At 38.4% G+C, this 13543-nt stretch overlaps 1 protein-coding gene across 2 annotated transcripts in view; it reads right to left on the bottom strand.

Moving 5' to 3' along the window:
* Positions 1 to 5883, bottom strand: part of SLC17A8 (solute carrier family 17 member 8) — a 53408-nt gene extending 47525 nt beyond the window's left edge. The window contains exon 1 of one of the 2 annotated variants that reach the window (XM_053226649.1): positions 4363 to 5883. Coding sequence is in view for 1 of the 2 variants with exons in the window: in XM_015070839.3 (XP_014926325.1) it covers positions 2044 to 2144 (101 nt within the window). In the remaining variant the exon portion in view is untranslated. Of the gene's footprint in view, positions 1 to 2043; positions 3998 to 4362 lie in introns of those variants that run through there. The other variant, XM_015070839.3, reaches the window with a different exon arrangement.
* Between the last annotated feature and the right edge of the window lie 7660 nt (positions 5884 to 13543).

Genomic DNA, 13543 nt, shown 5'->3' with positions numbered 1-13543 from the left:
AGACCCTGGGCAAGGCCCTTTATATATAAATACCTCTAAGACAAGGTCAACATCGAGTGTGTGGCAGAGTTGGTCTCGCTGGAGGAGCCCTAATTCTCGAGCTTTGTTCAACGACTGCTAGAGCTTAGGGGAAACTTGGCTTGCTGGTCAATTAATGCCTGTTTTTTTTTTTTTTAACCATCCTCTGTCAATAACTTCTTTCTAGAATCACTGAAAGAAGGGGTTCTAGTTTGGCTCTATTTTTTCTCAAGTCATTCTCCAATTAAGACAACAGTGGTAACATCTAGCATGCATTTTAGTGCATTCTGCATCTCTAGCCCTGTGTTAGCCATTTTTCTATTGTGTCATGATTCAGTTCCAAGGAAACCATTCAGAGTCCTAAACACATAGCTTTGTTTAGGGCTGAGGTCGCACAACTGGGAAATTATGAATTTTGTTCTATTCCTAAGCAAACCAATCTGGCAAACAAAAAGATCTTCAAGAGGATCATCCAATCAAACATAGCAAACCCAGTTCTTACAATAGTCTCTTACCAAAGAAAGTGATTAAATTTCAAAAAAGCAATTCAACTTAACGTTGGAAAGAAAATTCCTAAGTACTTCTTTGTCAAATATTTTATAAACTAAGGTACAGAGTCTGGTGATTATAATGGTGATTGTAGTCAACTCTGGTTTTTATGCCTGACTTTGTCAGATTCCTTTGTCATTATACTTGAATATGCCAGTCAAGACACTGTGCCTTCCTTTTCCATTTTTAATCAAATGAACACCACCACAGTAAGATGGACATTACCCGGGGAGTGTGCAACACAAGGATAAAACATTCTTCAAAGAAAAGGTCATTACAATCATTTGCTATGTTTGGTTGGTTTATCCTGCTGTCAGCTAGGTTTTTACCTATACACGATAATTCAGTGTAGGTCTAATCAAAACCTTTTCGTTTTTAACTTTTAAATTAATGAGGGGCTGACCCCAGCTCTCTTACTAGGAAAGCTCATCAAGAGTGATATAGTGGAAAATTTCACACTGACAGGAGCCCCTGTGTTATAAAATCCAAGGAATGGAATGCATCTCTGTGTGACTAGAAATAGTCCTTTGAACACTACTTTTTTTTTTTCATTTAAGAGATAACATATACACGTTAACAGGAGATGCCAGATGGCATTTCACACATTAGGATTAGAAATAATCATTCAAACATATAAAAATCTTATCAGGAGTATTTTTCACATTTATTTATATCAGAGGGATTAAAGAAGTTGTCTTACCTTGTACATAAGGACTGCTTATTAATTCATCTATAAACCTAGAAAGTCATTTACTATGTCTATAAAAAAATCACAAATTAAAATGTCACATCAATTCATTCATTTGTGGCACACTCTCCTTCTCATAATAATATATTTAACTTTAAAAAAGATTTACCTTTTTGGTTTGGACAAAAACATTCACTTTAATGATAGTACATAATATTTTCCCATTGTAACCATGTAAGGCTTTTTGTCTTAAATACTAATTTTTAAAGATACTTTCTTTAAACTACTGTGTAATTATTCTTTTCTTTCAAAACCACACAATCAGCAACCCCTTTAGTTTATATAACAATCTAAACACATACTTAATTTTGATTTATAGTGAAAAATTCCTAAAAATTATTTCAACCAAAAGTATACAATATAAAGTGGTTCCTGATTTTGTCATTATTATTGAATTAACATGAAATATTATCTCCCTAAACCTCTTCCAACTGAATGCCAAACACACAATATGCAATATCACCATCTCTGATAAGTACCAATACTACCATATAAGCAGAACGCCTATCTCGGTATTTTCTTAATTCAACCCTATACTTTCGATGCATCTTTTTTTTTCCCCTCCAGACATAGCGTGTTGGAGCTGGAAGGGGATCCAGAAGCCATCTAATCTGACCTACCCACTCCTCTTTAAAAATGTGACTTTTAAAACATGAAGCAAAGCCTCTCAAACACTGGCAATGTGAAACTACTCAGAAATAAACCTAAAGTTTGCATTCAAACTTTACCTTTGTAAAATCCCCAACGAATCTCCCACGGCGTTCTTCACTCCTTCCTTTCCAGGTTTCAAAATTTTTTCTTTGAAGGTATCAAATGCTTTAAAAGGCATTTTGAATGGGTATGGGGGACCTCCGAGCACTAAGAGTCAAGTCTCAGAAACTGTCATGCTTTCTCATTTCCAGCATGGGGACCACTCTGCTTCCCTCGATGAACACCCTGAAGTCAGTTCTCATGGAGGTAACTACTTAAAATCAAAAAGGAGATGAAACCCAGCCCAGATCTTTCAAGAGGAGACAAACCGCTCCCCCTCCCCGCAAAAAGAGGCCAAGTAGTGTCTGGCTGGGAATTCAGTCCCTTGAAAGCTACAAGCTCAGCAGCAGCCTGTGGCGCTGTCTCTGGCAGCCACTCTCAGGCTGAGCGCAGCCTCACTCCCTCCCTGGGGCTGCAGCTGGAGAAGCTGAAGTGGGCTCCAGCCCACGAGGTGTCCTGAGACCAGCGACAGCAACTGCAGCCTTTCTCCAGCCCCTCCTGCTGCTTCTGACCACATTCCCCTCCTGCCTCACTCAGCCCGTGGCTCTCACGGAGTGATCCTTTCCAAGGTGATGCTATAGTAACCGGCACAATACCTGCCCCTCAGCCGCTGGGGCTTATTAATGGGCTCTCAGCCAGAGCAGACACCCAGGGTGGAGTGTATGAAGCATTTACAAGTCCTCTGCTTCTCTGAGGTCTGGCCTTAGACAGGCTCTCAGCCACCACATGATGCCTTTTATGCCCCTCGTGGGAAACATGAAACAGTTTTTCTGCCAGACACTAGTAGGGATGTGGTCCTTGGAGGGGCGCTTGCGCTCAAGCAGGCTAAAGGCAAACATCTAGGAAGGCATTTATTTTCTCCTGATCAACAGAGCAGGATCCCTCAAGGTGTGGTGCGGAGGTGCCATTGGGACCACCTCCCTGAAGGTATCTGAGCTGGTCCTAGTACCTGCTTAGGCTTCTTCACTGATCCTCACTGTCCTCAGGAGAAATCCACATTCTTTATTCTCTATCATGGCTCACAAGGCCCTCCATGGGACCCCAGCCTTATTTCTTATTACTCTGCTCTTCATATCAGCCCTTTACTGAATTCATCAAGCTCCATGTCGCCTCTGAGTTTTGCTCAAGCTATATCCTCTGCCTGGGTAACTCTCCTCACCCTTTATCTGGGAAATGTCAGGGGATTCTTAAGTCTCACTGAGATGTCTCTTCCTCTAGAAACCCTCCTAGGCAAGGCGTCCCTCTCCATGCCTCCAAATCACCTGTCCTCTGCCCCAGGAGGACCTGCTCCATTGTGGGATATAACCTAAAAAGTTGTTGAACTGGGGTTAAAATATCACGTTGCTCCCATGTTTATGGGCTGCAGCTAATGCCTCTATATACGACGCTGTCATGAAGAAGGAGCTTTCGTCTGCAAGGTTCCAGTGCTCCAATCCCCCAGCCTGCATGTGCCTGACAAATCCTGTGTTTTAGCCTTTCAGATACCCCAAAAGTCATGTCCACAGGACTAGTAATTGCCAACCGCAAGCTGCATTCCAATCCTTCTCCAAGGTTTGAATTAAGTTATCTAAATCAGAGCTGGATCCTTGGTAGGTTAACTACTACTATCAATAATAACTATTATTATTATTATTATTATTATTATTATTATGGCTAATATTTTATTGAGTCCTCTCTATGGTCCAAATTCTGTTTAGTATTCTTCATGTACTATCACAATCTTTCCAACACTGTTTTGTGATTAGTAACTTATTTTTCCCAATTTTACTAACAGGAAGCTGAGGCAAAGAGGTTAGACTTGCCAGGTTTCAGATCCAAACAGCCTGGCTCCAGCCATTCTCATCTGTCTCCCTGTGTGTCTCTCTCTCTTCCTCCATCACACCCTTCACATTGCCTCCTCTGACTTTATGAGGTATGTTTTGTATATCTGATAGTTCGTCCATTTCAAGTGGACAATGATGTTTAGCAAATTTACCAAGTTGTGCAACCATCACACTAAAGCACAAAGCAGATAGAACATGTCTATCACCCCAAAAAGATCCTTTATACTCACTGTTAATCCCCATCTTCCACCCCCACCCCCTGTCCCAAGGCAACCAGTAATCTACTTTCTTTCTCTATAGATTTGTCTTTTTTGGACACTTCGTATAAATGGAATCATACAATATACGGTCTCCTGTTCCTGGCTTCTTTCACTTAGTATAATAATTTTGAGATTTGTCCAAGTCACAGCTCATATCAGTAGTTTGTCCCTTCTTTTTTCCTTTTCTGTGGAATATTTCAATATGTGGACTTACCACATGATGTCTATCCATTGATCTGTTGATGAACATTTAGGTTGTTTCCAATTTCTGAGTACTATGCAAAAAACTGTCAATAATATACCCATGCAGGTCTTTGCGTGGACATCTTTTCCTTTCTCTTGGGCAAATACCTAGGAGTGAAATTGTTGGGTCATATGGTAAGTATATGTTGAACTTTTTAAGAAACTGCCAAATTATTTTCCAAAGTGGCTGCATTATTTTATATTCCCACAGTATGTATGAGGACTCCCATTTCTGCACAACCTCACCAATATTTGCTGTCTTTTTTAGTATAACCATTCTAGTGGGTATGAAATGGTATCTCCTTGTGGTTTTAATTTGCATTTCCCTGATGACTAATGATATTGACCACCTTTTCATGTGGATATTGCCCACTTGTATATCTTCTTTGGTGAAATTTCTATTCACATATTTTAACCATTTTTTAAATGAGATTTTTGTCTTATTGTTGAGGTGCATATATTTTCAATCCTTTTTCAGATCGTTTTACAAATATTTTCTCTCAGTCTGCCATTTGTCTTTTCATTTTCTTCATGCTGTATTTTGAAGTGTAAAAATGTTTAATTTTGATGAGGTCCAATTTATCTATTTTTTCTTTTATAGACTGTGCTTTTGTTCATATATCTAAGTAATCTTTGACTAGCCTGAGGTCTTGAAGATTTTCTCCCATTTTTTCCTTTACAAGTTTTACTGTTTCAGCTCTTACATTTAAGTCTATGATCCATTTTGAGTTCATTTATATATAATGGCATGAGGTGAACATCTAAGTTCAACATTTTCCATGTGAATATCCAGTTGTCCCAAAACCATTTGTTAGAAAGGCTATCCTGGATTAATTGCTATCCTTGGCACCTTTGCAAAAAAAAAAAAAAAAAAAAAAAATCAGGTGAACATAAAGATTTCTTTCTAGACTGTCAATTCTTTTCTATTGACCTTCATGTCTACCTTTGTGCCAGTATCACACTGTCCTAACTATCGCTTAATATAGAGTATAACAAAAATTCCCGTCAGCCGCATGCTTTTAAAAGGCATAGTTTCTGGCCACCAATCTTGCCACCTATAAACCCTCAAGGCTGAGAATGCTAAGACCCCAGCACATCACACATCTAATCAACCCACCACCAAGTCTTTACCCATTTCCAAAAAAGCTCACTTATTCATCAAAAGCAAATACAATCAAAATATGACAAACATACCTTCTTGCTATGGAAAGCATCCACTGGTAGAGCTTCTAACCTTCTTCAATCCCCAGATACTCTTAGGTACTTATCTCTTAGAGCACACATTGGAAGCACTACTAGGCAAAGACCACATGACTCTTCTTTCTTAAGGGTCAAGTATTTATCTAAATTCAAGTCATTTAACATATAGTATTGGTTCCAGGAGTACAATTTAATGATTCATCACTGCTGTATAACACCCAGTGACATATAAAACCCAGTGACGTAAAACACCACATATAACATCACAGCAAATGCCCTGCTTAATGCCCATCACCCATTTAGCCCATCCCCCCACCCACCTCCCCTCCAGCAACCCTCAGTTTGTTCTCTACAGCTAGGAGTTTCTTATGGTTTGCCTCCCTCTCTGTTTTACCTTTTTTATTTTTCCTTCCCTTCCACTATGTTCACTTGTGTGTGTGTGTGTGTGTGTGTGTGTGTGTGTGTATAATCTTCTTTACCCATTCATCAGTTGATGGCCATTGGTTTTTTTCCATAATTTGGCTATTGTTGATAGTGCTGCTATATAAACATTGGGGTACATGTGCCCCTTCAAATCAGTATTTTTGTATCCTTTGGATAAATACGTAGTAGTACAATTGCTGGCTTGTCAGGTAGGTCTACTTTTAACTTTTTGAGGAACCCCCATACTGTTTTCCAGAGTGGCTGCCCCAGTTTGCATTCCCACCAACGGTGCGAGAGTGTTCCCTTTGCTCATGAAACATACTTAAATCTACAAAAGTTTCTTAGTGGTGATTGAGATAGTTGATAAAGGTGATAACATTTGTGAAGTAGTTTCTAGGTATCAGACTTTAAGCACTCAACTCATTTAACCACCACAATGACACTCCAAGGTAGGCACCATCATTATATCATCTGCAGATGAGGAAACAGAGGCACAGAGAGGCACAGAGAGGTTAGGTAAACTTGCTTAAGTGCACACAGCTAAGAAACTAAACAGAATGGAATATGGACCCAGGAAGCCCGGCATTAGAGCCTGTACTCTTAAACTCCACACTAGAACTGTTGATAAGACAAGAAAATAAAAAGCCAGACTTTAAAGAATTGAGGCTCATTTTATTTATTCATTTGTTATTATTCTTGAAGGCCTCCTATGTGGCAGCCCCTTTGAGGCACTGGGATAGGCTGAGATGTGATATTCCTCTTGAAGAAACAAAGAAATCAGAAAAATGAATGAGTCCTTTCAGTGTAGTGAGCCCCGAGTATGGAGTTATGGGAGCACCAGCAAGGGCTCCTCCTGTGCCTTGCTGATGGGGAATAGAGAGGGCTTCCTAGATGAGGAGGATGATAGTGTAAGTGTTCAGGAATGAGCAAGAGTGAGGCAAACAAGAGGAAAAAAATGTAGGAGCAAAGACTTACATGAGAGAGCATGACATCTGAGGGAACCGCGTATACTTTCAGAGATGGGTAAGTGTGCCATGTGGTACAAAACAGGGCCAGAGTGAAGGTCTTGAGCTTTATAGACTTTAGTTATTAAACATGTGATTCCCATCTCAAAACATCAAATGGTGCAAAGATATAGGAGATTGTGTGCAGAGCAGAACCTCCGGAAGGCCATGAAACTAAAACTTTGGTCCACTTTGGGATATGTAGACTGAACGTTTACTAGAAAAAATTCTAGCCATTGACATATAGTAGATGACTTCCTGTCATCCTATACCAAAAAAAAAGCCTCTTCCATTAGAGAAAATATTGACTACGACATCTTTAGAAATAATAGCCCAGTAACCCCAATTCCTCGTTCTCAGGGACGAGCACAAAAATTTCTATTTTATCCAGCACTTACTTCTCTCAATCTTTAAACATTTTAAATTATATTGTTGACAATTATCATTTGTACTTATAAAATGATTTTTTCATTGTATTTCCATATTTAACATTCATTCTTCTATTAGTCAAATTTGTATACAAAGCAGTTTCAAGTATTTAATCTGATTCTCACAACGACCCTGTGGAACACATAAGCAGATATCAAGACTCAATTTTGCCCAAGGTAACCTGGCTATTAGAATGTGGAGACCTGGGGGTAGGTCCTTACACCCATTTCCTGAGCTTGCAATACCACAGTACACAGTACATTGTGATCTTATAATCCCATGGGTACTAAAGAATGCCTTTAACATAACTCAGGAAAGATGTAGTCTGAATCCTTATGCCTTCAAAAATGTCACTGAGGGGTGCCCGTGTGGCTCAGTCGGTTAAGCATCCGACTTCGGCTCAGGTCATGATCTCCCAGTTTGGGAGTTTGAGCCCCGTGTCAGGCTCTGTGCTGACAGCTCAGAGCCTGGAGCCTGCTTCAGATTCTGTGTCTCCCTCCCTCTCTGCCCCTCCCCCGCTTGTGCTCTGTCTCTCTCTGTCTCTCAATAATAAATAAACGTTAAGAAAAAAAAAATTTTTTTTAATGTCATTGAGCACCTAACTATAGGCAAGCTTGTGGAGCTATTGTGGAAATTGTAGAAATAAATAAGACTGGGTGCTGGTTTTTAAGATTACAAACGAAGCTGTTGGCTTTCACTAAAAAGTTCCACTAAAAAGAAGGGCCAACCAATAATAAAATCAAGAGAAACTGACATAAAATACTGATGTACTAGCCCCTGGATTTTTTTTTTTTTTTTTTTTTTTTTTTGCCCCTGGATTAAGATTGCCACTATCCACCCAAGCCTGACAAGATATCCTTTCTAAGGCTAACAGGGAACTTTTAGCCCATTCTGTAGTAATTGCTTCCTTATTTGTCTTTTCTGACTTGAGTTTCCTGATATCATTTCATTCTTACAAAGTAGAATGACCAAATAGATATTATCTCTCCATCTTAAAAATCAGCAAACAGGCTGAAACTCAAGAACTTGTTCAAAGTTACATAGTTTGTGGTGGAGCCAGGATTTAAACCTCACTACATATGTTCATTATACCATGCTGCTTCCAGAACACCAATAAAGCATTATTACTCCCATTATATTTCAGCTCACTGTGAGTTGGGTACTAGAATTCAAATAATTTAGCTCTATGTTCCTAAATAATAGGAATATAATCTTATACAATTATTAAATAAAATACATCTCCATATACTTTGCAAACATAAGGTGGCATGTATAGACACCCTGGAAACATAACAAGTTCTATTTTTGGTTCATCATCATAACTGCCTAAATATTAGGTGTCATTAACTTTTTTCCCAGTTAATGAAAATGTAAAAGAAAGTCAAATAATCAAAATATAGAATTATAGGATGTCCACATAGCATAGAATAATTTTTCTTTTCTTTCTTTCTTTCTTTCTTTCTCTTTCTTTCTTTCTTCCTTTCTTCCTTTCTTCCTTTCTTCCTTTCTTCCTTTCTTCCTTTCTTCCTTTCTTCCTTTCTTCCTTTCTTCCTTTCTTCCTTTCTTCCTTTCTTTCTTTCTTTCTTTCTTTCTTTCTTTCTTTCTTTCTTTCTTTCTTTCTGTAGGCTTCACGCCCATTGCAGGGCCCAACAGGGAGCTTGAACTCACAACTATGAGATTAAGACCTGGGCTGAGATCAAGAGTCAGATGCTTAACCGAGTGAGCCACCAGGTGCCCCTGCATAAATTCTAAGTGTTTCACATTTTTCATAGAAGAATTTATTCATAACATGAACTCCTTATTTTTATGAAGCACTTTTCATTCTTAACTGCTGTTTTGAGCCTTATAACTACCTAGAGGACCAAATAGCAGACTACCCCCACTTTACCGTTGAAGCCAACGGCATGGAGAAAACCAATGAAACACTTAATTCTTTTGAGGTACTGGGCAGAATTTCACTAGAAATCATACCCATATAGTCATCTGATGGCTGTCACTAGATGTCTTTAACAAATTATTTATCATTTCATCTTGGAGAAATCCATTCCCCACAGCATCCAGCATAAGACACTTAATTATCAACTCTCAAGTCTATTTTCTGGCTGTAAAGACCAGAGAATTTATTTTTCTTTAATATGTGTTATTGCCTGGACACTCTTGAGTATATATTGGTTCAGACTCAGTCTGGTGTCCCTATTTGCAAGTAATTGGGAAAATACTGGTTCATTTCACCCATGGAAAACACTTTCCAGTTCTGCTTTATACACCATGAATGGTAGCTTGAAAAAAAGATTCAGTGCTATCTTAGGTCGTGTCCAAGGCCAAAATATCCTAGGAAATCTGATAATTTAGTAAGTACAGTTGCATCATAATGCAACCTAAAGATGTGAGAGAAAGTAAAATCAGGGAGGATATTTTGAAGAATTTTTCACCACCTTCACCTTCAAGTGCAGATGGAACCAAGTGTCCAGATAATTTCAGTATATGGAGCAGCTAACAGGGTTCATACTTAGGACATAAAGAATCAAAACAGAACAAACCTACACACATTGGAGACATATTTCTTGTGAGGTCCTATCCTTCTCATAAATTAAATACAAAAAGCCAAATTTTCTTATCAGTCTATCACAGCCTGCTGGTGTTCAAAAAACGTACCTGCAAAAGTGCCAGTGTCATGGACCATTAATTGGGAGACAGTGACATCTTCTGGTAGTTTATAGACTAAATACATTTATGCCAGACAACTTTTTCCCTGGAAGCCAGCCACTTTTTAAAGGAATAGATATACTTATCTTTTGGTATACCTTTATTGTACCCATAAGTGTGAATCATTAAATTTCTGAAATGAATGAAACATAAATTAGCTAAAAATGACATTATAGCTCACCTGCTCCTTGCCTTGTCATCCCTAGGTTCATCTAATACGGAAGGTTTTAAGCAGCCAATGTTAATTCCACTTTTCCTGGTAATCAAAAGTCATTTAACCAGACTTTCCTTAATTCAAGCATTTTTCATATAATCTTAAATTTTAAAAACCAGTGCTCTATTCCCCTTCCCAATGTAACCAGCTTAATTTGGGGAAATACAATCCCTAAATAATCATTTGATAGCATCCAAAACAATTTTAAAAAGGCACTATGCAAGGCTGACCTCATGTCCCATCTCTGGGAAGCCTTCCCACTCCTAGTCTAGGTTGTGCTTGCCTCCTGCGTAAATCTGTCACATTACTATCCTATAATTGCTTACTCTGCTACCTTTATAACTATAGTGCAAATCCCTTGAGGGCAAGGCCTATTATCTCATAACCATTTGTGTCCCAAGAATCTCACTTTGCCAAACCTATAACCTATTTTTTGAAGAATGAATTCAAACCACGCTAGGTGATGTGTCTGTTCTTCACACAGATACTATTTTAGAGGCCTATGTCCATCATAAGGAAGATGAGGATATCTATTGAGCAGCTACCATGTACCTGGAGCCTTGCCAGATATTTCACACACTTTATTTCATTTAATCCTAATAAGCCTGCAAAGCATGATCCTCAATTTATGGCTGGGAAAACATATTACAGTCAGCTATCGAAAGAGACAAGATTTAAACCCATTCATTCTGTGTGTTTATTTATACACTATTCCAAAATGAGAATTTCTAAAGAAATGATATAAAACTTTGAAGAAAAAAAAAAAAAAAGGAAAGCAGAACAAAGGAGAAGTAAGAATTTAAAAAATCAGATAAAGCCAGAAGGTAAACACTGAACAGTGCATACTATCAATATCCTATACATTTGCTACAAGTGGACTGCAAATTTGGCTGAACTTCCAAGCTGTTAATATGTGATTTTTTTACATTATTCAGAGACATTATCTTTTAAAGGTTAGGGCAAACCAGTTGCTTAGAAGCACATTTACTCCTGAATTGAAACCTGAAATTTCTCCTATGGGTTCTCAAAGAAATTGTTATATGTTAGAGTGAACCAGCGTCATCCCTGGCATGGATGTTCAGTTTCCCTATACAGTCCAAAACTAAGTGTGGTAAAGGAACTTGATGTGTAACCAAAGGTACCCCAGACACAAAGGCCTCCATTTAGAGGGCTTAGTTTCTAGAGAATTGGAATGATTACTCAATATATGGCTTCTTCCATAAACATTTCTTAAAAGTGAGATTTTAAATGCTGGACAATAGACTTAAAGGCTTTCTCTGACAGGTACCTGGGGCATGGATATTATTGCTGATCAAGGGCAGGTGCATAGAATCACTGGTGCTGGGGAGAGAAAGAACATCCTTTCTGAAAGTGGACCAGTCTAATGAGGATATTGTTTCAGGGAGAGGCCTTTCCATCACTTCACAAGAGTGATCTTAAGAGTACCTACTGTTAGAGACAAGATTTTCTTAAAAACAAGTTTGGATCTGTTTCAACACATGAACAAACATATAAATCATGCCACCTCCTTACAGCATGAATGCTAGAATTTTAGCTTGAAAAATTCTAAAAACATAACAAAAAAGCCTGCCAACTTTATCTGGCTCCAAAGTCCTATGCACTCTGTATGCTTCTAGTGTGTGCCCATGCAAATGCCCCATATCAGACTTTCATTTAATCACTGCATTTAGAAAAACTGGCAATCTTAAGGACAGAGACTTGGAAGAGACCTGAATGAATGTTGATTACTATATTCAGATTCTAGACATTAAAGTCTCAGTTTCATTTACTTATTTATATGAAAGTCAAACACTGGCTTTCCTAACAACCTAGGCCAACAAAGGAACATATGCAAAAAGTAGAAGGAAAAAAAAAGATAAAAATTGGAACTGCATCAACTAGGTATAATTAAAGTAGCTAAACCATATTTCCCCCACAAGCACATTTAAAAAGAACTTTTAGAAGGTTTTAATATAGGCTAGGTATATAAAAATCAACCCCATTAACACTTTTGCTAGCAGCAAATATGTATCATATGGCCCAATTTTTAAACGGCTTAGTAACATATAGTTGTCAGATCACTACCTTGTACACCTGAAACTAATGTAACATTGTGTCAACTTTATACTTCAATACAAAGATTTTAATAATATTTTTAAATGTTTAAATAAAATGGCATAGTACTTTCAGGATCTATCAGTGAGTGAGGTCAGTAGGCAGAACCCACACCAGGTATTTGAATGAGGAAATTTTAATAAAATAATTGTTAACTAGTAGTAGTAATGGTTAATTAATTAAAGGCACAAAAGAGGCCTGAGTACAGAAGTAGCAGTTGCAGGAAAAAAAGGAGCTACTACCTCTAGGCTGAGAGGAAGTGAAAAAAATTAAGTAACTAAAGACCAAGAGAGGCTCTCTTCCCCACCCCGACCCCCACCCCCCAAGCTGAGTGCCAAGCTTCTCTGGAGTGGGTGTGGTTTCCACAGGAACTTTCAGACTGCCAGTATTGTAGAAATTTGTCAGAGTTCATGGACCACAGAGTGGGAGACAGCTGCTGAGTTGTCCCGGAAGTAGATCCCAGGAGCTGTTCCAAAGGGACAGCAAGGTTGGGAGAGTCTAACCCCGCGCACAGCTGGAACTCTCCTGCTGGGCTCCTGAGCTCCAACAGTAAATTAAAACAGAGAACCAGGACCCAGAAGTGAAGTGTCTTCTTGATGCTCTTGCTTTTTTGCAGGGCCACTTCAGGGCCCTCTATCAATGAAGACTAACATTCTGCTAAGCTCACGGAAGAGAGAAATTTATAAGGTCCAGGCTCCAGCATCACAAAGTAGGACAGAAAAGGTTGGATTTGGAGCTGGGAGATGGTTAAGCTGATAACTGCCATGGTTCACCCCTATGGCTGCTTAGCTTCTATATACACCTACACTATGTAATACAGTAGCTACTAGCAACATAGGGCTACTGAGTATCTGAAACGTGAGTAGCCTGAATTGAGGTGTGCTAAGTGTAAAATATATACTGGAGCTCAAAGACTAGGTATAAAATGTAAAATATCTCATTAAATTTTATATAAATTCTATGTTGAAATACTTTGGCTCTGAATTATTTATTCAGTTAAACGTTAATTTCACCAATTTTTACTTTTTAATGAAGCTACTAGAAAATTTTAAATTACTTAT

This window comes from Acinonyx jubatus, chromosome B4, assembly GCF_027475565.1.
Source record: "Acinonyx jubatus isolate Ajub_Pintada_27869175 chromosome B4, VMU_Ajub_asm_v1.0, whole genome shotgun sequence".
Lineage (NCBI taxonomy): Eukaryota > Metazoa > Chordata > Mammalia > Carnivora > Felidae > Acinonyx > Acinonyx jubatus.
The sequence above is the reverse complement of the archived record's forward strand: the minus strand, read 5'-3'. Positions and strand labels throughout refer to the sequence as shown.